Source organism: Macaca mulatta, chromosome 8 (assembly GCF_049350105.2).
Source record: "Macaca mulatta isolate MMU2019108-1 chromosome 8, T2T-MMU8v2.0, whole genome shotgun sequence".
NCBI lineage: Eukaryota > Metazoa > Chordata > Mammalia > Primates > Cercopithecidae > Macaca > Macaca mulatta.
In genome coordinates this window covers 24,040,195-24,064,357 of record NC_133413.1, presented here as the reverse complement: position 1 = coordinate 24,064,357, position 24,163 = coordinate 24,040,195, and the positions used below count along the sequence as shown (strand labels likewise).

General features: G+C 49.2%; 1 protein-coding gene across 15 annotated transcripts in view; it reads right to left on the bottom strand.

Moving 5' to 3' along the window:
* The window catches only part of SLC39A14 (solute carrier family 39 member 14), a 71,026-nt gene that overhangs the window by 32,939 nt on the left and 13,924 nt on the right, over nt 1-24,163 (bottom strand). For 2 of the 15 annotated variants that reach the window (XM_077943176.1, XM_077943173.1), the window contains one exon: nt 13,120-13,239. The exons of 7 other annotated variants lie outside the window; for them this stretch is intronic. Coding sequence is in view for 3 of the 8 variants with exons in the window: in XM_077943171.1 (XP_077799297.1) it covers nt 10,768-10,782 (15 nt within the window). In the remaining 5 variants the exon portion in view is untranslated. Of the gene's footprint in view, nt 1-10,581; nt 11,201-13,119; nt 13,240-23,583; nt 23,637-24,163 lie in introns of those variants that run through there. 6 more of the 15 variants (XM_077943171.1, XM_077943172.1, XM_077943170.1 and 3 more) reach the window with 6 other exon arrangements.

Below are 24,163 nucleotides of genomic sequence, written 5' to 3'. Positions count from 1 at the left end.
GTCTGCCACCACACCTGGCTAATTTTTTTGTATTTATAGTAGAGACAGGATTTCATCATGTTGACCAGGCTGGTCTCAAACTGGTGACCTCAGGTGATCCACCCACTTCGGCCTCCCAAAGTGCTGGAATTACAGGCGTGAGCCACTGCGCCCAGCCAGTTACGATTTTTTAGAAGTCCTTTTAGAGGTACTGAAATAACCATGAATTTAACATCCTTATATCTGGGGTCTGCTTCAAAATAAAGGAGGGGGTATGAGCATGGGGGTGTGGATGAGACATGATCAGGCATGAGCTGACATTCACTGGAACGAAGAGACAGGTAGATGGGAATTCATCAGACTCTCTGTCTAGTTTTGTTTTTGTTTTTGTTTTAGACAGTCTTTCCGTTTCCCAGGTTAAAGTGCAGTGGTGTGATCTCGGCTCACTGCAACCTCTACCTCCCAGGTTCAGGCAATTCTCCTGCCTCAGCCTTCTGAGGACCTGGGATTACAGGCACCCGCCATCACGCCTGGCTAATTTTTGTATTTTTAGTAGAGATGGGGTTTCACCATGTTGGCCCGCTGGTCTCGAACTCCTGGGCTCAAGTGATCCACCCACCTCGGCCTCCCAAAGTGCTGGGATTATAGGCGTGAGTCACTGCGCCCAGCCCTGTCTACTTTTATGTATGTTTGAAATCCTCTGAAATAAAGCTGTTAAAAAATAAACATCAGCTGGGCGCTGTGGCTCACACCTGTAATCCCAACACTTTGGGAGGCTGAGGTGGGTGGATCAAAAGGTCAGGAGTTCGAGACCAGCTTAGCCAACATGGTGAAACCCCATCTCTACTAAAAATACAAAAAATTAGCCAGGCATGGTGGTGCACATCTGTAATCCCAGGAGGCTGAGGCAGGAGAATCACTTGAATCTGGGAGACTGAGGTTTGCAGTGAGCCAAGATCGCACCATTGCACTCTAGCCTGGGTGACACAGCGAGACTCCATCTCAAAATAAATAAATAAATAAACAAACAAACACCATAACTAAAAAAGAAAAATTACAGACTGGCAAAAATATATACCATTTGACATGACATAGTTTTATTTCTATACTGTATAAATCACTAAACACATACAAAACACTCAGCCTCTCTATAGTATTGAGAATATAAATGTAAAACTTGGCTGCTTCCATTTTGCTACTTATTAAAATAGCAACATAGCTTGCTTTTTTTTTTTTTTTTTGAGATGGAGTTTCACTCTTGTTGTCCAGGCTGGAGTGCAATGATGCCAACTCGGCTCACTGCAACCTCCGCCTCCCAGGTTCAAGCAATTCTCCTGCCTCAGCCTCCCGAGTAGCTGGGATTACAGGCACCGGCCACCATACCCAGCTAATTTTGTATTTTTAGTAGAGACAAGGATTTACCATATTGGTCAGGCTGGTCTTGAATTGCTGACCTCAGATGAGTCACCTGCCTCGGGCTCCCAAAGTGCTGGGATTACAGGCATAAGCCACCGCGCCCAGCCAGATTTTTTTAAGATAAAACATTTCATGTGAATGAGGCTAAGCGATAGAATAAGATACCAGTGACTGGATAAACAATGGGACTCTTGAAAAGCTATGTGATAATGAAAATATATAAATCCTTCAATTAACAATTAAATAATTAATTAATTTGCTCTAATAGAAGTAATCCAAAAGTAAAAAGGCTATATGCAGAAAGATGTGTTATGGGTCAAGTAAATCATATCAGTTTCACGGAATATTATGCAGCTATAAATGAGTCATGGCATAATGGCAAGTTAAAAAGCAGAGCAATTATTTGGCAGAGTTTAGAACTGAGAAAGAACACAGACAATGAGGCCGGGCACAGTGTCTCACGCTTGTAATCCCAACACTTCAGAAGGCCGAGGCGGGTGGATCATTTGAGCTCAGGAGTTCGAGACCAGCCTGGCCAACGTGGTGAAATCCCATCTGTAGTAAAAATACGAAAATCAGCCAGGCACACACAATCCCAGCTACTCGGGAGGGTGAGGCAGGAGAGTTGCTTGAACCCGGGAGGCGGAGGTTGCAGTGAGCCGAGATAGTGCCACTGCACTCCAGCCTGGGTGACAGAGCAAGACTCCATATCAAAAAAAAAAAAAAAAAAAAGAGAAAGAGAAAAAGAACAGACAAACAAAAGCTTAAAGTAAAATTGATGACGATTTTTCTTTTGTTAACCTTCTCCCGTAGTATGGTTATAATTTCATTAGTGATCTAAACAAATTATCAAGAGGGGAAAATGAGTCTCCTTGCTCCAGACCAAGAAGCGGCCAATCACTGCAGCCATTTCTTCCCCCAGGCACCCAGGGCTCAGGCACTAATCTCAGTACATCACACGCCCTGGGGCTTTGCTTATGACAGAGGAAGAGCAGCAGAGAGGCTGAGAGCAGGCTTGCCTGAATCCTGGCTCTGCCACTTACCAGCAGTGTGATCTTGGATAAATTATTTAACTCGAGTCAATATTCTAGAATCACTCAAAGCAGCGATGCAGCTTATCATGGCCTTCAGTGTCAGACAAACCTACCTTGAAATTCTACACAGCTGCTTATAAGTAACTACAGACAAGCAACCCGGGTCTCCCTCTGTCCTCAGTTTTTTCCTCTATAAAATTGGTATCCACTTCATTAGATCACTTTGAGGATCTAACAGCACAAGCCATGGCAAGGCCCTTGCCAAGCTTGCCTGAACCACATAGAAAGCACTCAATAAAATTTAGCTACAATAATTATAAGACTTATAATCAGCAGGGTTCCCAACTCTGACTCCCTCAGCCCAAACATTAGGCTGCTAATGGAACTGTCAGGAATGTCCTGTGGCAAACTAAAGTATCTCAACTCCAGGCCCTGGGGCACACACACCACGTAAGTCCCCTACTATGATATTGCCAGGGACATTACACGCTTTAGGATCCACGTATGCGGCACGCACAGAATCTGGGGACATAAAATATCACTCTTCAGTGGAATATATACTTTGAGTCCACATGGATGGATTCGGCATCAGCCACAATGACGGTTTGTACAAGTGCTACTTTGAGATTCACAACTCTCAAATCTCCACCAAGAGACAAATGTTAAATTTTGGCGAGCAGGGTGGATCTTAGGCAAGAATGACTAAAAACCTGTTGTACAAAGAAAGCAGTTATCCATCGGAGCAGACTGTGAACTGTCGATGGCATGAGTTGTGCTGTCAAAACAAGGGGGAGGTCTGCCTGCATTTAGAAAAGAAAAGGCAAAGAGATGATGGACAGCAGCTAGCATTTACCAAGCGCAGACCTTGCTAAGCACTTGGCATTCCCCAGTTCCTTTAACAGAAGCTGGGAAACTTACACCACGCAACAGACAAGGACACTGGGGTTCAGAGATTAGGAAACGTGACCCACAGAAGCAAGCAGCAAAGCCAGAAGTTGAATTGCTTTGTAAATTGAAGCCCGGTCTGAATGACGTTAAATTCAGTGCTTTCTTAACCACCATGCCCTCTGCACGAAGACATAAAAATACACATCCTGGAACCCATGGAGATCCACAAACTCCTGCATGTCTCTGTGCAGGTCTTTCCCAATGTCTAACAGCCCCAATAAGCATCCAGATCTTGGCTTACAACGCCCTGCAATGCTATGAAGGGACAGCCCCGGGTAGCCTTTGGAGGACAGACTGTGTCACAGTGCTCGTGCCCTGGGGCCACTTCAACAAGATAAACCAACAGATGTTCCCCCCTCAGCTGCATTTCTCAAACTTATTTGCTGTAACTTCAAACCCCAAAAGACTTCAGGTGTGGGAAACTCAGGGTGATTTTAGCAGCTTTACCTGGCTGGTATTCACCTAGAGGTGAGCATTTATGAAGCATTTACTTTTCCCAGACCCAGTGGCCCCTCGGCCCCTCAGGTGGCGGCTATGACAGCCTGGAGTGCTAGGGAAGAAGCACCTTCAGGTTGGACCTTCAGAAGAATGAGCCCACAAGAGCACCTTCGCTTCTCCCAGGTCACCTTTTCTCCCCCGCAGCATAGCTGCTCTTTCCTCCAGGACATGTGATGCACTGGGCATTGACGCCCACGAGACGGCATCCAGGCTCAGGTCTAGACCTGTCTCCATGGGGTGTGCAGATTCACAAGCAGAGCCCTCCTGCCTGGCCAGCGCTTGAGATACGCACTCACCCACAAGGGTTGGGGAGGATCTAGGACTGCGAGTGACACTCAAGTCCACGTGACCCTGGCCTTTTGGCAGGCATGAAAGGGGAGTTTTCTGCTCCGGTGGAGTTTTGTTTTCTTCTTAACTACAAGTTATTCTTAGCAGGGAAAAGGTTTGTAAAAAGTATTAGAGAGGAAAGAAAGAAGAGGGAACCACACACAGCGGTTGATGCTGCCGGGACGGGGAGGCTGGGCAGGGGTCCGCGTGCGTGGCCCCAGCTGCAGGAGGAAGCCCCACGCCAGGTTCCATTCCATATGTGGCCCCTGGAGAGCCACTCCAGTCCCCCCAGGGTGTTGGGCCAGCTGCCCTCAAGTAAGGACAGACACCTCTCAGGGGCAGGAAGACAAGTGGGAAGGAGACAAAATGAAGTGTGCTGTGGCCTGGGAACGTCTCCAGGCCAGCTCTTCCTGCTGGAGAGAGACTAGAATCTCTCTGCCCGAGTGTGCACTTGCCTCGGGGTCAAAGAAGTAAAATTATCTTAGTGCCCTCCTTCTGTGTCTAAGGTGCCAGACCCAGCTCTGGGGGAGGTGGGAGGGAGACACAGAAGAAAGCAACACCTGTTCTGGAACCCTCTGTGGAAGCTCAGAAGTTGCCTTACCATCCGGAGGCCCATAATTGGAATTCCACCCACCATTGCCCTTCACTTGGTCCAGAAGTAGCTCTGCCTAGAAGCGGCACTTCTGTCCTGCACGGACGCACCTGTGATGCTCAGCTTGCTGCATTCTTTTCTAAGCCCACCTCCCCTCTTGAGAGGAGCAAACATTCACTTCTGTGATGCTGGGTCTGCAGGCTGGGCACAGATGTGAGAACAGGCAACAGAAACCAACAAGGCCTCGGAGCAGCCGGGCATCCACTTGTCCCCTCCCTTTCCTGACAACCCCCCCACCGCACCCCCATTCCACTGGCCAGGGAGTCCAACACTCCTGTTCTCAGATTCTGAGTGCAGAAACAAAACATGAAAACTAAGCTCAAATGCTCCAGAGACAAACGTGCCCAATTCAGACGATTTCTGAGGCCAAGAGGCCTCAGGCCAGAGGTCAGAGGTCTCAGGCCAGGCCAGAGGTCTGCCCTCTGTCCCCTCGTGCCCACTGTGTCCCGCCAAGCACAGGCTGTGTGAATGCATAGGACATCGCCAGGGTGGGGCTCTTACACGGGGTCAGAGTCAGCTCTAGGCTCTAGGGTGGCAGTCGGTTTGAAGGCAGTCTAAACTGGGGTTTTATGAAGCACTTCACTTAAAATTATGAGAAGGCTGACGGTCTACACAAAGAAAGACCACAGGGTTGCAGGGGTGGGTGAGGGAGTGGAGGGGGCAGCTAAGTAGAAGCCAGGCTGATAGAAATTATGTTCCCCAGAGCTCTTGGTTCCACCACGGACTGGCCTCAGTGAATCATCCTAAGACTTCCCCGCAAACTGTCTTCTCAAAGGATGTAAAATGAGCCATCTGGTTCTCATATATTCCTCAGGGACAGAGAAAGGGGTCTCTCAGGGACCCATGGTCCTGCCTGGCACATCACCCAGGCTTATGACTGTCCACAAGACAGTAATTACAAAGGCAGCTCCCACCACTCCCTTGGGGTTCTCTCCCAGGAAAACAGCTCATTTCTGCATCAGTCCTTCAAGCAGACTGCGCTTTCTCCACTCTCCGATCCCTGCCCCACTCTAGGGCTGTGACCGCTGAGCCTGATAGGAATGTATCTCCAGCTAGCAGATACCCGCTAGCAGATAACCATGGCTCAAGGTTAGCTCTCCGTGACTCACACAATAGCAAAAGGCCCTGAGTGAGCCAAGAGCCATCTGGAGCCCAGGCATAAGGAAAAACCCTGACAAGTTGCAGACAAAGGACAAAGCCAGGCCTCAGGGTGGAAGGTGGAGGTCTTAAGGAATAAAAAAAAAAATCAAAGACTACTTGTCTTGAGGACTGCGGGTGCTAGTGGCCTGGGAAGTGCCGCCTGGCAATGGAAGGCCCACGGACGTGAATCTGAAGCCCAATTTTCGGTGGGACTACAAGTGACATATTATTACAATGAACCCATATCCTTAGCTTGAAAAGAAGAGAACAGGCTGGGCGCGGTGGCTCACACCTATAATCCCAGCACTTTGGGAGGCCGAGGTGGGCAGATCACGAGGTCAGGAGATCGAGACCATCCTGGCGAACACTGTGAAACCCCATCTCTACTAAAAATACAAAAAAATTAGCCGGGGGTGGTGGCGGGCGCCTGTAGTCCCAGCTACTCGGGAGGCTGAGGCAGGAGAATGGCAAGAACCCTGCGGGCGGAGCTTGCAGTAAGCGGAGATCGCGCCACTGCACTCCAGCCTGGGCAAAGCAACAGAGCGAGACTCTGTCTCGAAAAAAAAAAAAAAAGAAAAAAGAAAAAAAAGAAAAGAGGAGAATAAACTTGCAGAGTTTAATGAGTATCATACAAGCAAGCATATTGCAACACTAACTACTTAAGATGAGAACATGAAATGGGAGTATAATTTTCCTACACCTGATAATTAACAAAATGAGTAAAACTTTTAAAAGAAAAAAAAAAATTCACCAATGCAGCCAAACAAGAAAACAAATCTAATCAGAGATATATTAACTTCAAAACCAGAGGCAAGGGAAAAATGAGGGAGGCACCACGCATGGCTCATGTTCTATTCCTGGCCCAACCCTGACAAACCAAATGAATGACAAGAGCAGATCCAGAATTTTCACTCACATCCCCAAGTGTGGCAAGAGGAAGTATTTTTCCTCTTCAGTTGAGGAGTAGGAGGAAAAGCCACTGGGGAAGAGCAAAAAAAAAAAAAAAAAAAAAAAAACCGGTGCACCTGGACCAAAAACAATGGGCCGACTCCCATGGAAGGAAATAAGGGCTCCCAGGCCACATTCTGAATTGAGGACATGATCCAATTCCAAATTCCAGTTAGTATTCCTTCTCTCTCTCTCTCTTTTTTTTTTTTTTTTTGAGATGAGTCTTGCTCTGTTGCCCAGGCTGGAGTGCAGTAGCACGATCTCGGCTCACTGCAACCTCTGCCTCCCAGATTCAGGTGATTTCTCCTGCCTCGGCCTCCTCAGTAGCTGGAATTACATGCATGCACCACCACACCCAGTTAATTTCTGTATTTTTAGTAGAGACGGGGTTTCACCATGTTAGCTAAGCTGGTCTCAAACTCCTGACCTCAGGTGATGCACCTGTCTCGGCCTCCCAAAGTGCTGGGATTACAGGCGTAAACCACCATGCCCGGCCAAGTGTATCTTCTCTTCTAACACAAAAGAATACCACTCTCAAGGAAGTGAGCTGAGCCACACTGCAGGAACTACATCCCTGAATAGAGGACAGACCCACCTCACCACACAGTTAGCATTCCTTCAGGCTACAGAAAACAGGTCATAAATACCTAGCCCTTAGCACTCCTGGAGCTGAGAAGAGGGGACAAACCTGGAGAGGAAAGTTGCTTTCTTATTTTAGAGCCAACAGAACATGTGAGCAGAACTGCAGTCACATGAGGAAGAGGTAAAGAAACAGCAGGCAGAGCAAGCCACAGACAGGTAAACCACAACTCCAGAGAAAGCTGTTCCTCACCACTGCTCCACGCCAAGGAATAACCTCATTAGAACATCAATTCCACGAGACGAGAGCTCAAAGATGAGATTATAACCAACATGAGACCAGAAGAGGATGCAGGCTTACTAAACAAGAGGAATAAAACCTCACTGAAGAACTAATACATTATGACAAATACAGAACAAAATTCTGCCGGTCATTTAACCCAAAATTTATGCCTGAGGTTGCAATTTTTTGAATTTTTGCAATCAGACCTTGGTGATGACCTTGAGCAGGATATAAATTAACTCCCATATGCTTGCTGTTCAAAAAATGGGACACTAGGCATAAACGGCTCAAGGAAAGTTTGAGATAATCACAGTAAATGCAGATGGACAAGACAAATTAAAGCAAAAACAGAAGACAAAGAGACGAACGAAAGGATAACTCGTGTTGTCAGAGAGGGGAACCCAAGAATGAAATGGAAGATGTGTTCTAAGATAAAACACAAGATTTTCCTGGTTGGGCGCAGTGGCTCACTTGAGGTCAGGAGTTCGAGACCAGCCTGGTCAATATGGTGAAATCCCAACTCCACTAAAAATATAAAAATTAGTCAGGTATGGTGGCTCACATCTGTAGTCCCAGCTACCTGGGAGGCTGAGGCAGAGAACTGCTTGAACCCGGGAGGCGAAGGTTGCAGTGAGCAAAGATTGTGCCACTGCACCCCAGCCTGGGCAACAGAGAAAGACTCCATCTCAAAACAACAACAACTGGCCGGGCCCGGTGGCTCAAGCCTGTAATCCCAGCACTTTGGGAGGCCGAGACGGGCGGATCACAAGGTCAGGAGATCAAGACCATCCTGGCTAACACGGTGAAACCCCGTCTCTACTAAAAAGTACAAAAAACTAGCCGGGCGAAGTGGCGGGCCCCTGTAGTCCCAGCTGCTCGGGAGGCTGAGGCAGGAGAATGGCGTGAACCTGGGAGGCGGAGCTTGCAGTGAGCTGAGATCCGGCCACTGCACTCCAGCCTGGGCGACAGAGCGAGACTCCGTCTCAACAACAACAACAAAAAAACAAAAAACAACAACAACAACAAAACAAGATTTTCCTGAAATTAAAGGAAAAACAGAATCTGAAGACTGAAATAATGCACTGTATTCCACCAATGTTCAATACTGAAACATTACAGTGTTTTTTAGGCATCTAGAAGAAACTCTTTTTCCCCCCAGAAGGGGTTACTATAAAAATTGAGGCTGGGCACAGTGGTTCACGCCTGTAATCCCCGCATTTTGGGAGGCCGAGGGAAGCAGATAACATGGTCAGGAGATGGAGACCATCCTGGCCAACATGGTGAAACCCATCTCTATTGAAAAAAAAAAAAAAAAAAAAAAAACTAGCCAGGTGTAGTGGTGTACACCTGTAGTCCCAGCTACTCAGGAGGCTGAGGCAGGGGAATCACTTGAACCTGGGAGGCGGAGGTTGCAGTGAGCCAAGATCGCGTCACTGACTCCAGGCTGGCGACAGAGCGAAACTGTCTCAAAAAAAAAGAAAAAAAAAAAGAAAATTGAGAAACATACTAAAACTTCTTTGAAACAGGAAAAAATCCAACTGCCTTCTTCTTTCCCATAGCACCATTCAGTGTCAGAAGAGAATGCAAGAATGCCAGAAAGTCTCCACAATTCGGAGCAAAAGAAACTATAAGCCAAGAATATTATCCCCAGCCAACACATCGCACAATTAGGTAAAGACAATAGGCAGAAATTCTTGGGCATAAAAGAACTCAGAAAATATAGTCCCCTTCCTGGGGGGAAATATGACTTAACAATGAAATGCATGTAATTAATACAGAAATGGAAATACGGAGAGCTCAGGAGTGCAGAAAGCATGGTAACAGGACTGATGGTGAGCATTAATACCCTTCCAATAAGAAATAATAAAATATCATTACAGGGCTGCGCATGGTGGTTCACGCCTATAATCCCAGCACTTTTGGGAGGCTGAGGCGGGTGGATCACGAGGTCAAGAGATAGAGACAATCCTAACCAACATGGTGAAACCCCGTTTCTACTAAAACTACAAAAATTAGCTGGGCATGGTGGTGCACGCCTGTAGTCCCAGCTGCTCAGGAGGCTGAGGCAGGAAAATTGCTTGAACCCGGGAGATGGAGGTTGCAGTGAGCCGAGATCGCGCCACTACACTTCAGCCTGGCGACAGAGCAAGACTCTGTCTCAAAAAACAAACAAACAAACAAAGAAAAACCCTTCAGGTAAGAAATAATAAAAAATCATTACAGGGCTGGGGGTGGTGGCCCACGTTTGTAATCCCAGCACTATGGGAGGCCAAGGCAGGTAGACTGCTTGAGCTCAGGAGTTCAAGACCAGCCTAGGCAACATGGTGAAACCCCGTCCCTACAAAAAATGCAAAAATTAGCCAGGTGTGGTGATGCACGCTTGTAATCCCAGCTACTAAGGAGGCCTGAGGTGGGAGGTCTGCTTGAGCCCAGGAGTTTAAGGCTGCAATGAGCTATGACTGTGCCACTGCACTCTAGCCTGGGCGACAGAGAAAAGATCTTGTCTCAAAAAATCATCAAAATAACACAAATCAATTAAAAAAAATACATTGGGCTACAGAAACTGCCAAATGTTTTACAAATGCTTCATTAATACACTCTGGATATTCATGGTCAAACTAACAATGATACAGTCATCTGTGTAAGTCCCAGTTTACGAAATCAGAAAACCAATCATCTGCCAGCTTGGCCATCAAGTGAATACTGCCCTACAGGCTTCTCTGGGGGTAGAAAGAGCTTTGAGAAAAACCATCCAGCCCATGGCCCTCTCCACTCACCCAAGGAACATCATGTGAGAAGCCACTCTCCCCTCAGACAAGCTGACCTAGGCTGACACCTTCACTCAAGCAAACAGCAAATCTCACAGTTGGAAAACCAATGCTGGCTTGGCCCTGCCCAGGGGGTAATTGGCCCATTCTCCCCCTGCTTCCTCTTGCCCTCCCACCTACTACTCTCCTCCATACCCTAAAAGGATGCATTCTCCTCTTCCAGCTCCTGCTCCCAGGACCTTCGCCTCAAGCCTTGGCACAGTCGAAGCCCACCCAGGGTGGGAAATTTCCAGACAGTGCAGGAGGGCAGCCAGCAGAGCCCACTCACTCTCCTTGTGAAACCTCGCGCTGCTGGGAGGGGCAGGATGGGAAAACTAAGAAAAATAATAATAAAAACTCTGGTGACCCAGAAGCAGGGAACAAAATTAGAACGTTGAGCCTGCTGTTCACCGACTAATATTTACTGAGCCCCCATTGTGTGTGCCAGCGCCTGTGGGAGGAGGTTATGAGGCAGAGACGGGTGGTCAGGGCCCCAGGCAGCCGGCACAGACAAACAGGGAATGGCTTATTTAGCCCCACGCTGAGCACGGAGTGAGTGTAATGACAGCCAGGCCCAGGCGCTGGAGCCAGGAGGAGGGAGGGAGGGAACACATTTGCCAGGCTTGCTCCAGCCCAGCTGGAGCTGGAGCAAAGGGGACTTCCCAAAGCAACTGAGTCAGATGGGCAGGGACCCGGGAAGAGCCCAGAGTGGCCAGCCGGTGTTTTCCCCACCCAAGGTCAGGGTCAGAGTCACCTCACTTCTCATCATTCACCCAACACTTCCCAGACAGTTGCAAAATTCTCCCTGTCGTCCAAGTTCACTCCCGTTTGTCAGACCATGGGGCCAGGCATGTGGCTTAGGAAACGCGGTACTCACATCCATCACTTATGTCACCCCCATGAAGCAGAACTTCCCGGCTTGTTATTCAGGATCAGATAAATAAATAGAAAGTATGATCTAGTGGCCAAATCACTGGACGACACGACGTGCCACACGCCCTGGGTTCAACTTTGGGGCCTGCCAGGAACTTCCCAACTGTGTCCGGCACAATTAAACTGTGAAAGCACTGAGCTCACAGAGGCACTCTGATCAAGACAGAGCTTAAAGGCTGCTTGGCACAGCACTGAGGCCAGTGCCTTCCTAGTTCCCTATCTTCTGGGTTCTTAGGACAACCCCTTTACTTAGTCCTGAATTCTGCTTCTGTTCAATTACTTCCCTATCGAGGAAGTCGTCTTGGATCACTTTTCCAGCACTTTTCTCTGGCTATTATGGACTCCTCATTACCTTGTCTCCCAGGGAGCCTCCCCAGCTAGATTTGTATTCTTTGAAGATAACTTCCTGAAACGTATCCTTCCCTCCCGTTTCTTCTATGTCCTCCTCTCCTCCCTACCTGCAGCACAGTGCCTGGGACAGTGCTGGGCACATAATGGGCTAAAGGCAGAGAAGTTTTGCCTCCCTTCTAACTGAAGTCTGCCTGCATCGCCCCTGCAGCCTGATAAAGAATAGGGAGCTCTGGCTGGGCGCGGTGGCTCACACCTGTAATCCCAGCACTTTGGGAGGTCGAGGCAGGTGGATCACGAGGTCAGGAGTTCAAGACTACCCTGGCCAAAATGGTGAAACCCCGTCTCTACTAAAAATACAAAAATTAGCGGGGCATGGTGGCGGGTACCTTTAATCCCAGCTACTCAGGAGGCTGTGGCAGAGAATTGCTTGAACCCGGGAGGCGGAAGTTGCAGTAGCCGAGATCGCGCCACTGCACTCCACCCTGGGCAACAGAGCAAGACTCTATCTCAGAAAAAAAAAAAAAAAGAACAGGGAGCTCAGAACCATTTGCCAAAGACATTCTATCCTCCTGGGCCCACAGACCAACTTTAACCCAGATTATCTGAGGTCAGGTGTCAGGATCGCCTATTAAGCACTTCTCTACACAACTCCCTGACCTTGAATTTCATTTATATTAATTGAACTAAAAGCTAGCTTATTACCTACTGGCTTTACAAACTCACTCCAAGAGTTTATCCATTCAACAAATACTCACTGCTTACCAATTGTGTGCCAGAAGTCAGGCTAGGTATTGCGGATGCAAAGGACCTAGCACCTACCCTTAACAAAGCAGAGAAAGCAAATAATTCAGCAAGGAATCTAACCTGAATGATGATGACAAGGGCGATGTATAGATCAGGGTGCAGTTAGGTGGTTTCAGCAGAAAGGGATTTTGTACAGGATATTAAATGGCCTAGAGGGTCCTTCAAAGAGCGGAAGTAACAAGACTCCAGGCTGAGCTCCCAGGAGCTACCTATTTGCAAAGATCATGTTGCAGAGCTGGGATGCCATGGAGCTGCTGCTTGTGCTGCCACCAGGTAGCTATGGCACAAGAAGCCACCTGCTCCAGAACCACACCAGGAAAATGCATGTCCCAGGATCCACCCTCTGGAAGGTATCCAGGCTCTCCCTGCAAGACTGTTACATACTTAACACTGGTTCGAGGGCTGGATGTGGTGGCTCACCCCTGTAATCCCAGCAGTTTGAGAGGCTGAGGTGGGAGGATTGCTTGAACCCAGGAGTTTGAGGCTGCAATAAGCTAGGATTGCACCACTGTACTCCAGCCTGCACAACAGAGCGTGACCCTGTCTGTTAAACCCCGTCTCTACTAAAAGTACAAAAATTAGCCGGGCATGGTGGTGCATGCCTGTAGTCCCAGCTATTCGGGAGGTTGAGGCAGGAGATTCGCTTGAACCCAGGAGGCAGAGGTTGCAGCTGGCCAAGACTGTGCCACTGCACTCCAGCCTGGGCAACAGAGTGAGACTCTGTCTCAAAAAAAAAAAAAAAAAAAAAAAAATGTATACTCTACTGTCAAAAAGGAAGGAAACATGGAGTTGTTCCTTTGACCACATACATGGGAATCTACAAGGTGATACTGTAGACATTAGACCTCAAGGGAATGGGTACTGTTCAAAAAAGGAATAACCCACAAATGTTACCATGGCAAAACCAGAGGTGTCTGCAGTGTTCCCTACCATGCTGTCGGCATTGCTGTAAACAAACAAGGGCAAGATTCTGGCCAAGAGAATGAATGTGTGTAGTGAGCACAGTGAGCGCTCTAAGAGCCAAGACTGCTTCCTGGAACGCGTGCAGGAAAACGACCAGAAACACAAGGAAGCCCAAGAGAAAAGTACCTGGGTGCAACTGAAGGGCCAGCCTGCCCCACCTGGAGGAGGGCACTGTGAAGACCAAGGGTAGAGGCCTGAGCTGCTGGAACCTCTTGCCTGGGAATTCACGGCATTACAGGTGTAAAAACCAAAAGACCTCTGGACTGTAAAAAGAAAGCAAAGTAGTAAAATAAATACTAACAAATGCTAACTCCAACTCTCTGGCAGCAATACACTGGGCAAAACGTGCCTCCAAGGGCCTCTCCCAAGACGCCTGTGTACGCCCTACCTCTCAAAATGGGTGAAGTCCCCCTGAGCCCCCCACCTCACCACTCCGGGGAGGGGAGGTGGGCCCTTGGCAGACCTCTAGCCTTTGTGTTCTGCTCACATCTATCCGATGGCCCATGACAAGCACCTGTGCAGCAGTAGCGAGGCATGCTTGGATGGGCAGCAAGTGTCCCCAGAAGCCAAGCTCCAGTGGCGACCCGACTGCTGGGCCTGCAGCCAAGACCACCTGCCCCCAGCCTACCCCACCTCCCTCGGGTCCTCCTGTACCACTACCTCCCCCTGACGACCTCCAAGCCCTCAAGCCCACTCAAGCCCGACTCCTCCTCAAAGACCCCGCCCATGCCAGTCTACAGCTGAGATGCAGAGTCGTGTGTGGCAATTTCTCCAGGAAAGGGGTTCTCAAAGTGTGGTTGCTGGAACAGCAGCATCACTAACACCTGGGAACTTGCTGGAAGTGCAAACTCTTAGCACTCCTGCCACAACCCACTAAATCAGACACTCTGGGGTTGGACCAGCAACTTGGGTTTGACTAAGTGCTCAGGTGATCACGATGCACACTGAAGTCGGAGGGCCACCAGTCTCAGAGGCAGAGCCAGAGCTTTTTCATTCCATCTCCAGATCTCTTAACCAAAGCAGGTAAGAAGGGTTGCTGCTCAGCGCCGGCCCTTTCCCGCCCAGCCCCTGCGTCATCACTGCTCGAGAGGGCACGACCAGGGCGCCAGCAGGAAAGACAGGGGCTGCATCTTGGACTTTTGATTTCTCAGTAACTATAAATACTTACCAACAGATTAATAAAAAAGCCCTATTCTCATGAGAAAGAGGGTTACTGAAAGAAAGAAAGGAAAAGCCCATATTTCCAAATTGGGTGAGAAAGGTAGACGAGTGAATCATAATTCCTCCATTTTCCCTCGGGCTGTCCAAACCTCCCACACAGCACATTCTTCTGGCTCAAGGTCACTGGCAGCCACCAACCCATTACTGAAGTTAAGGCCTTCCCACAACCTCTGCTTTCTCCCTGTGGGGCTCACCACGAACCCAGAGCATCTCCCTTAGATTCCAGGCTCCTGAACAGAAAGAAACACTCCAGCCCCTGCTGTTCCCTCCTGGCCAGGCAGTCCCTCCCCTCCAGAACCTCCTGCCCCTACTTCATCACCGCCCCACCCACCCAAAGCACAACCTCCCAACACTCCCCTCCCTCCAGCAAGGTACTATAGCCCTTCTGCCTGGGAGTCAGGGGTCTCTCCAACTGGGGTCCTGCCCACTGTCACCCTCACCTGCCACTGCTCTCTTGCCTGGGCCCTAGGCTGCATCTGAAATGTTCTACCCCTCCATCCCTGCATGTTTCTATCTCCACACCCCTCCCCGCCACAGGACTAGGAAGTCCCATTCATGTCAGTGGTTTGCAGGCGCCCCATGCACTCTCTCCACGAGGTGTGAAGGGCCTGGACGAACAAAACAAGGCATACTGCAGGACAGAGCACCACCTCAGATCCACCCCAATCCTCCAGCACCAGTCCCATCCCCCAGCACCAGTTCCATCCCCATCCAGGGAACATTCTCACCTCCTGCTTAGTTTCAAGGTCATACGGTTCTAGAAGGACAGGCCTTATACTTTAGGTTGTTTCCTAAGAGTCCTGCGGGATTGGTACGACCTTAATAAGCACCTGCTGCTTAAATGTGTACATGCACACACTCACCGTGCAAACGCATATATAAACAGACAGACATATCCTCAGCCCCGCGCCCAGACATGACACAACGGCCAAGATAAGGACTTCAATGCAGATGCATTATTTCCCGTCCAGAAGTCAAGGGCAGGAGCCTACAGGTGTCTTCTTCTTCTTCTTTATGTTTTTGAGAAGGAGTTTTGCTCTAGTTGCCCAGGCTGAAGTGCAATGGCATGATCTCAGCTCACTGCAACCTCCGCCTCCCAGGTTCAAGTGATTCTCCTGCCTCAGCCTCCCAAGTAGCTGGGATTACAGGTATACGCCACCACACCCGGCTAAATTTTGTATTTTTAGTAGAGACGGTGTTTCTCCATGTTGGTCAAGCTGGTCTCAAACTCCTGACCTCAGGTGATCCACCCACCTCGGCCTCCCAAAGTGCTGGGATTACAGGCATGAGCCAAGGCGCCTGGCTACAGATGTCTTCTTAAAGCTCCCTGTCAGAGATGCAAAGGAAGCAGGAGGAGCCTCGCCTAGGACTCTGCAGAGAGGCTGCCTAGAGCACATGCACAGATGGGTTCCAGGACAGAGGCTTCTGGCTCATATCACACCCAGCTCTCACTTAGGGCCAGACGATCCAACACCCGCTCACACAAGGCCTCCTATCCTCAGGTTTAAAAACCTCAAGGCCAGGCGTGGTGGCTCACGCCTATAATCCCAGCATTTTGGGAGGCCGAGGTGGGCGGATCACAAAGTCAGGAGATCGAGACCATGGTGAAACCCCGTCTCTACTAAAAATACAAAAAATTAGCCAGGTGCGGTGGCGGGCGCCTGTAGTCCCAGCTACTCAGGAGGCTGAGGCAGGAGAATGGTGTAAACCCGGGAGGTGGAGCTTGCAGTAAGCCGAGATCGCGCCACTGCACTCCAGCCCGGGCAACTGAGCGAGACTCTGTCTCAAAAAATAAAATAAAATAAAAATAAAGACTTCAAGGCAGTGGGGATGGTGGCACTTTCCAGATAATATGGCACGAAAGAAGTGACTTCTCTGACAACATAACCACTTATGAACTTCCACTTGCCCTTTCACTCCTCCACGTCCTGCAAACTGCCTGCCCGCCTATTAACAAGGGATCAAAATTCTAACCAGACTTAAAGGCTTACCCTATCCAGCTAACACCAACCCCAGGGAGCAACTGGATTACCACCAAGAAAGGGTTTCTGCTTTTAGCTTGCAACTCGGACAGGCTCCTGTCTGGGTGACTTTCAACCCCGAGGACGTCTTACGGCAGCCACTATTCGCAGTAACAAAAAATCAGGGCCGACCCAAAAGCCCATCAGCAAGAGAGTGGAGGAGTGAACTGCAACACGACTTTAACACCAACTGGACATGCCAAGTTTTTAGTAACTACTGGCATTTTTTTTTTTTTTTTAAGACAAGGTCTCACTCTGTTACCTAAGCTGGAGTGCAGTTGCATGATCACAGCTCACTGCAGCCTTGACCTCCCGGACCCAAGTGATCCTCCCGCCTCAGCCTCAAGAGCAGCTAGGACCAGACGTTCACACCACCATGCCTGGCTAATTTTTTTTTATCGTTTTGTAGAGACAAGGTCTCACCCTGTTGCCCAGCCTGGTCTTGAACTCCTTGGCTCAGAGATCCTCCCGCCCCAGCCTCCCCAAGTGCTGGGATCACAAAAGTGAGCCACCACAATCGGCCAACAATAGCCTTTTGAATGCTGCTCATTCTTCAAGGCTCCCTCCAGGAAAATTTGGAAGGACTCTCTGCATCTGAAGACACTGCACTGTAAACTCCCTGAGGACAAGAGCTCATGCAAGTCTTCCTTGCAAAGTGGATGGAATACAAGGAATTTGAGTGGAGGAAATATTGAAATAAAATAAAAATCTCTTACCTGGGCTTCCAGCTTCCTCTCAGCACCTACTCTGTTCTGTCAGAGTCTCCCACTCCCCTCTTTTAAGTTTAACATATGCACATATCAAGTGCCCAAATCGTAAGTTTACAGCTTAATCAAAGATTCATCTGGGGTGGGCACGGTGGCTCACGCCTGTAATCCTAGCACTTTAGGAGGCCGAGGCCGGTGGATCACCTGAGGTCAGAAGTTCGAGACCAGCCTGGATAACATGGCGAAACCCCGTCTCTACTAAAAATACAAAAATTAGCCGAGCGTGGTGGCACATGCCTGTAATCCCAGCTACTTGGGAGGCTGAGGCAGGAGAATCCCTTGAACCCGGGAGGCGGAGGTTGCAGTGAGCCGAGATCGTGCCATTGCACTCCAGCCTAGGCAACAGAGCAAAACTCCATATCAAAAAAAAAAAAAAAAAAAGTCGTCCTTCTAAAGTACAAATTGGTCAGGTGCAGTGGCTCACACCTGTAATCCCAGCACTTTGGGAGGCTGAGGCAGGTGGATCACCTGAGGTCAGGAGTTGGGGACCAGCCTGGCCAACGTATAGCGAAACCCCATCTCTACCAAAAAAATACAAAAAATTAGCCGGGCATAGTGGCGCACACCTTACTCCCAGCTACTTGGGAAGCTAAGGCAGGAGAATCGCATTAATCCAGGAGACAGAGGTTGCAGTCAGCCGAGATTGAGCCACTGCACTCCAGCCTAGGTGAGAATGAGACTGTCTCTCAAAAAAATAAACTAGGCCAGACGCGGTGGCTCAAGCCTGTAATCCCAGCACTTTGGGAAGCCGAGACGGGCGGATCACGAGGTCAGGAGATCAAGACCATCCTGGCTAACACAGTGAAATCCTGTCTCTATTAAAAATACAAAAAAAAAAAAAAAAAAAAACTAGCCAGGCGAGGTGGTGGGCACCTGTAGTCCCAGCTACTCAGGAGGCTGAGACAGGAGAATCGCATAAACCCAGGAGGCGGAGCTTGCAGTGAGCTGAGATCCGGCCACTGCACTCCAGCCCGGGTGACTCCGTCTCAAAAAAATAAAATAAAATAAAGTATAAATTGATCACATCACTTTCCTTGCTTCAATCCCTCCAATGTCTTCCCAGTATATGAAGAATAAAATCTTTTTTATTCTAATTTCTTTTTTAACTTTTTTTAAGACGGGGGTCTCACTATGTTGCCCAGGCTGCTCCTGAACTCCTGGCCTCAAACAATCCCCCTACCTCATCCTCCCAAAGTGCTAGGATTATGGGTGTGAGCCACCACACCCATCCCACACGGAATAAAATCTAAACACCTCTTCCTGGTCTATAAACCACTGTGTCAACTGGCCTTTGCCCATCCTGCTGACCATAGAACTGGCTCATCTCACTCACTGGCCTGCAGTCACCCAAGCCCTTCTTCCTGTCCCTTTAACATATGAAGCTCATTCTGACCTCAGAGCCTTTGCACCTGCTGTTCCCTCTGCCTAGAATGCTCTTCCCCTAGATCTTCCTAACAGGTCTCAGTTCAAGAGTCACCTCTTCAATGTGGACAAAAAAGCCCACTCCCAGGCATTGAGAACCCTAATACCCTATTAGTCTTTTTTCATTATCCATTTCCTCCTAACTAGACTGTCCACTCCAGGAGGGCAGAGACTGGAGGGCTGGGTAGTACCTGGTATCCATCCCCAAACAACACCCACTGAAACATGTTATTTTCCCACTGCCCATTCATGAAGCGCCACACATTTCAGTTTTACTGTTCGCTGGTCTTTATGCTTGGGTGAACTACAGGCAATCTTGGGGAGAGGGCAGGGACCCCCTGTCTCCTGCAGTCATTTCAGTAGAACAGAACTGAAGACCCTGGAGAGCCAGAGAAGCTGGCCTGGAATAGAGACGTAAAACATAAGGTGGAGTTTTTTGGTTTTTTTTTTTTTTGGAGACAAGAGTCTCACTCTGTTGCCCAGGCTAGAATGCAGTGGCACAATCTCGGCTCACTGCAATCTCCGCCTCCTGGGTTCAAGCAATTCTCCTGCTTAGCCTCCCGAATAGCTGGGACTACAGGCACCTGCTACCACGCTGGGCTAATTTTTGTATTTTTAGTAGAGACGGGGTTTCACCTTGTTGGTAAGGCTGGTCTCAAACTCCTGACCTCAGGTGATCCACCCGCCTTGGCCTCCCAAAGTGCTGGGATTACAGGTGTGAGCCACATTTTTTTTTTTTTTTTTTTTTTGAGACAGTCTCACTCTGTTGCCTAGGCTAGAGTGCAATGGTACAATCTCGGCTCACTGCAATCTCTGCCTCCCAGGTTCAAGAGATCTTTCCACCTAAGCCTGCCGAGTAGCTGAATTACAAGCGCCCACCACCATGCCAGGCTAATTTTTGTATTTTTTGTAGAGACACGGTTTAGCCATGTTGGTCAGGCTGGTCTTGAACTCCTGACCTCAAGGGATCTGTCGACCTTGGCCTCTCAAAGTGCTGGGATTACAGGCATCAGCCACTGCGCCTGCCAGTGGTTTTTTTTTTTTTTTTTTTTCTAAACATAAAGTGAGGTGGGGCAGGGGACACAAAGGCAGGCAATGGGAGAGAGGCCCGGGCAGGCAGCCTCCCTTTCCACATCCCTGAGAAGGTCAACCAGCTGATAATTCCACCAAAAATAACATTCTCACTCTTCCCTGTGGCAGGGGAAGAAAAAGGAAAGTCCACAAGTACAGGCTGTTTCTAGAATTTCTCACTGGCTCATGGAAATTTTGAGTTTCCCTGCCATCACACACATCCTGAAACGCTGGGGGAGGGGGCCCAGTGCCGTCAAGAGGGAGTGATGCCAGAGTCACCATGGCCACAGCCGGGAGCTGGCCAGCAGAGCCACTGCACACACCAGTTTACCCACGGCCAAGGCTTCTGCCGTGGGAGGCACCACAGAACGTCCCGAGGAGCCGGGAACAGGAACTGAGACGTGGAATTTCTGTTCTGAGACCTGGCACTTGGTCAGCAGCCTGGGCCTGAGGGAGTGGGTGACTTTGTACTTTCTGCACCTTTCTGGGAAGGGAGATGGGAACGGTGTGGCTTGCTGCCCCTGGAAACCACCCAGGGACTTGGTATCCTGAGAACTTGCCCAGCCTATCAGATGGAAAATAGCCAGCCCTGGAGAAATGGTCAGCATTGGAATTGGAATACAGATACACCAATCGGAGTCACATGGGCCTGGGATGACAGGGCACAGGATGCGCCCTCAGTGAGCAGGAGGAGAGAAGGGCGGAGGCAGGGAGGAATTCCAGGGCTCAAAGCCTTGTCCTCTCTGTTTCCTGGTAGGGAAAGCAGGGCCAGCCTCCCTGCAGGCCAGCGCGGCTAAACCTGGCCCCAGGCCTCCAGCACGCTGTGCTCTAAGAAAACAAGCGCCCAGTCCCTGGGGCCTGGCCGGGGCCCTCTGCTTCCAGGAAAGGACAGAGTGCAGACTGTTCAATCTTACAGGGCTCTCTCAAATAACAAGATACACACCCATATCCCACCCCACTTGTTCCCACACAAATACAACTTTTAGGGCTTCCAGTAAAATAAGTGAAACAATATAGCTGGTCCAGGTCTGCCCCGCTCCTGGTCGCTCCAGGACAGCAGCCCAGTAATCCCCGTGCGGGTGGGCGAGGCGCTTCTGGTGAGCTGGCTGCCTCTTCCCCTGCTCGCTCCTTGTTCCCCAGCAGGGAGCAAAGAAAAGGATCAGAAGGGATCTTCCAAGAATGAAAGGAATCCTGAGATGCAGGGATAAAATTGGCTGGGAGGCAGTCCCTGGCCTCAAGGGTTGCAGTCAACAAGTATTTATTAGGAACCTACTGTATGATTTGCTGAAGCTACCATCCTGAGCAGAGGCAGTGGTCCTTTCTGGCTTCCACCACAGCCAGCTTTCCACCAAAGCCAGCAGAAGACCTGCATGGACAAGGATCCCTATCCTCAGCCTAAAAGAAAAAACCACCGGCTGCGGTGGTTCACGCCTGTAATCCCAACACTTCGGGAGGTCGACGCGGGTGGATGGCTTGAGCCCAGGAGTTTGAGACTAGCCTGGCCAACACAGTGAAACCCCGTCTCTACAAAACAAAACAAAACAAAAAAAAAAAATGCCAGGCATGGTAGCACGCCTCTGTGGTTCCAACTACTGAGGAGGCTGAGGCAGGAGGATCCCTTCAGCCTGAGAGGCAGAGGCTATGGTAAGGTGAGACCACCACACTGCACTCTAACATCGGTGGCAGGGTAAGCCTCTGTCTCAAAAAGGAACAAAACAAAACCCTCAAGGTTCTAAGTTTTATTCTTTTTTTTTTTTTTTTAATAGAGTCAGGGTCTCACTTCTGTGGCACAGGCTGGAGTGCAGTGCCCTGATCATAGCTCCCTGCAGCCTTCAACTCCTGGGCTCAAGGGATCCTCCCACCTCACAGGTAGCTAGGACTATAGGCACATGCCACCAAGCCTGCTGGGCTAATTTTTAACTTTTTTTTGTAGAGATGGGTCTTGCTGCATTGCCCAAGCTAGTCTCTAACTCCAAAACTCAAGCAATCCTCCCCAGCCTCATCTGTCCAAGTAGCTGGGACTACAGGCACGTACCACTGTCCCTGATCAAGATTTAACTAGTTCCATACTCCCACTACCTGTGTATGAGTGCCTATTTCACAGGATTCTCACCAACACCGAGTATTAAATTATTCCATCTTTACAATTTGATAGGTTAAAAATTACTTATTATTTTAATCTGCATTTCTTTGATTATCAAGGTTGACTTTTATATTTCTACTCCTTTTACAAATTGCCTGTTACTCTTCTTTGCCCGTTTTTTTTCGTTGTTTTTGAAACAGAGTCTCACTCTGTTGACCAGGAATGGAGTGCAGCGGCATGATCTCGGCTCACCGCAACCTCCCCACCCGGGTTCATGTGATTCTCCTGCCTCAGCCTCCCAAGTAGCTGGGATCACAGGCCCGTGCCACCACGCCCGGCTAATTTTTGTATTTGCAATAGAGTCGGGGTTTCATCATGTTGGCCAGGCTGGTCTCGAACTCCTGACCTCAGGTGATCCACCCACTTCTACCTCCCAAAGTACTGGGATTACAGACATAAGCCACTGTGCCTAGCCTTCTTTGCCCATTTTTGCTGATACATTCATTTTTTATTGGTTTATTATATGGCAAAATATTAACCTTTTGTCACACGTTACAAATATTCTTCCTAATTAGTTGTTTTTTTAATTTTAACTGGTATTATTGACATAATTTTTAAAGAGGTAAAGGCAAATATATCATACTTCTCCTTTTTAAAGTTTCTGCTTTTAGTAACATGCTTGGAAAATCCTCTCCTGCCCTGGTATAGGCAATACAGCTGTATTTTCTTGCATTTAAAAAAATTTAGGGGTCGGGCACTGTGGCTCACGCCTGTAATCCCAGCACTTTGGAAGGCCAAGGTCGGGAGATCGAGACCATCCTGGCAAACTCGGTGAAACCCCGTCTCTACTAAAAATACAAAACATTAGCCGGGTGTGGTGGTGGGCGCCTATAGTCTCAGCTACTCGGGAGGCTGACACAGGAGAATGGCTTGAACCCGGGAGGCAGGAGCCCCACTGCACTCCAGCCTGGGGGACAGAGCGAGATTGTATAAAAAAAAATTTAGAGAGGCTGGGCATGGTGGCTCACTCCTGTAATTCCAGCACTTTGGGAGGCTAAAGGGGGTGGATTGCATGAGCCCAGGAGTTTGAGACTAGTGTGGGAAACATGGCAAAACCCTGTCTCTACTAAAAATACAATAATTATCTGGGCATGGTGGTACATGCCTGTAGTCCCAGCTACTTGGAAGACTGAAGTGGAAGGATCACTTGAGCCCGGGAAGTCAAGGCCGCAGTGAGCCATTATGGAGCCACTGCACTCCAGCCCGGGCGACTGAGTGGGACCCTGTCTCGGGGTAAAAAAAACCAAACAAACCGGAAATGGAAGGCAAGGCTTACTGATAAGCTGGGCGGGTGGGAGGGTGCTCGGTGGCTGGACGGGGTGGGGTGGGGGGTGCTTTTTGCTCCCTTTTTGAAGCTCTTCACTTGGAGGTATGAAACAGATTCCAGTCTTGGACTGCATCTGTGCATGGGTCCCTAACCCAGTGGCACCACTGAGGCCTCATCTTGGTCCTGAATCAGAACTTTCTAGGTGAGGCCCAGGCCACCTGGGGCTAGAGAGGTGCTAAAGGATCAGCCTCTCTTTAGCCCCAGGAACTGGCCTGACACTTCAAGACTGCTGGACCAAACACTGCTGTCCCTTCTAAGTACAAAACTCTGCAATTACTTCAGCTCTCTGACCTCAGTTTTCCCTCTTTGCCACAGGGCTACCACAATCTGTCCCCTGCCCATCCTACAGCGACAGTGTCACACTCAACCAGAGCTCTCTGTACAGAGGCAAGTTGCTGGTACAGTTATCCCTTGGCATCGGCAGGGGACTGGTTCCAAGACACCCCCTCCGCCCCCAGGATACCAAAATCTACAATTGCTCAAGTCCCTGATATAAAATAGCACAGTATTTGCATATAACCTACGCACT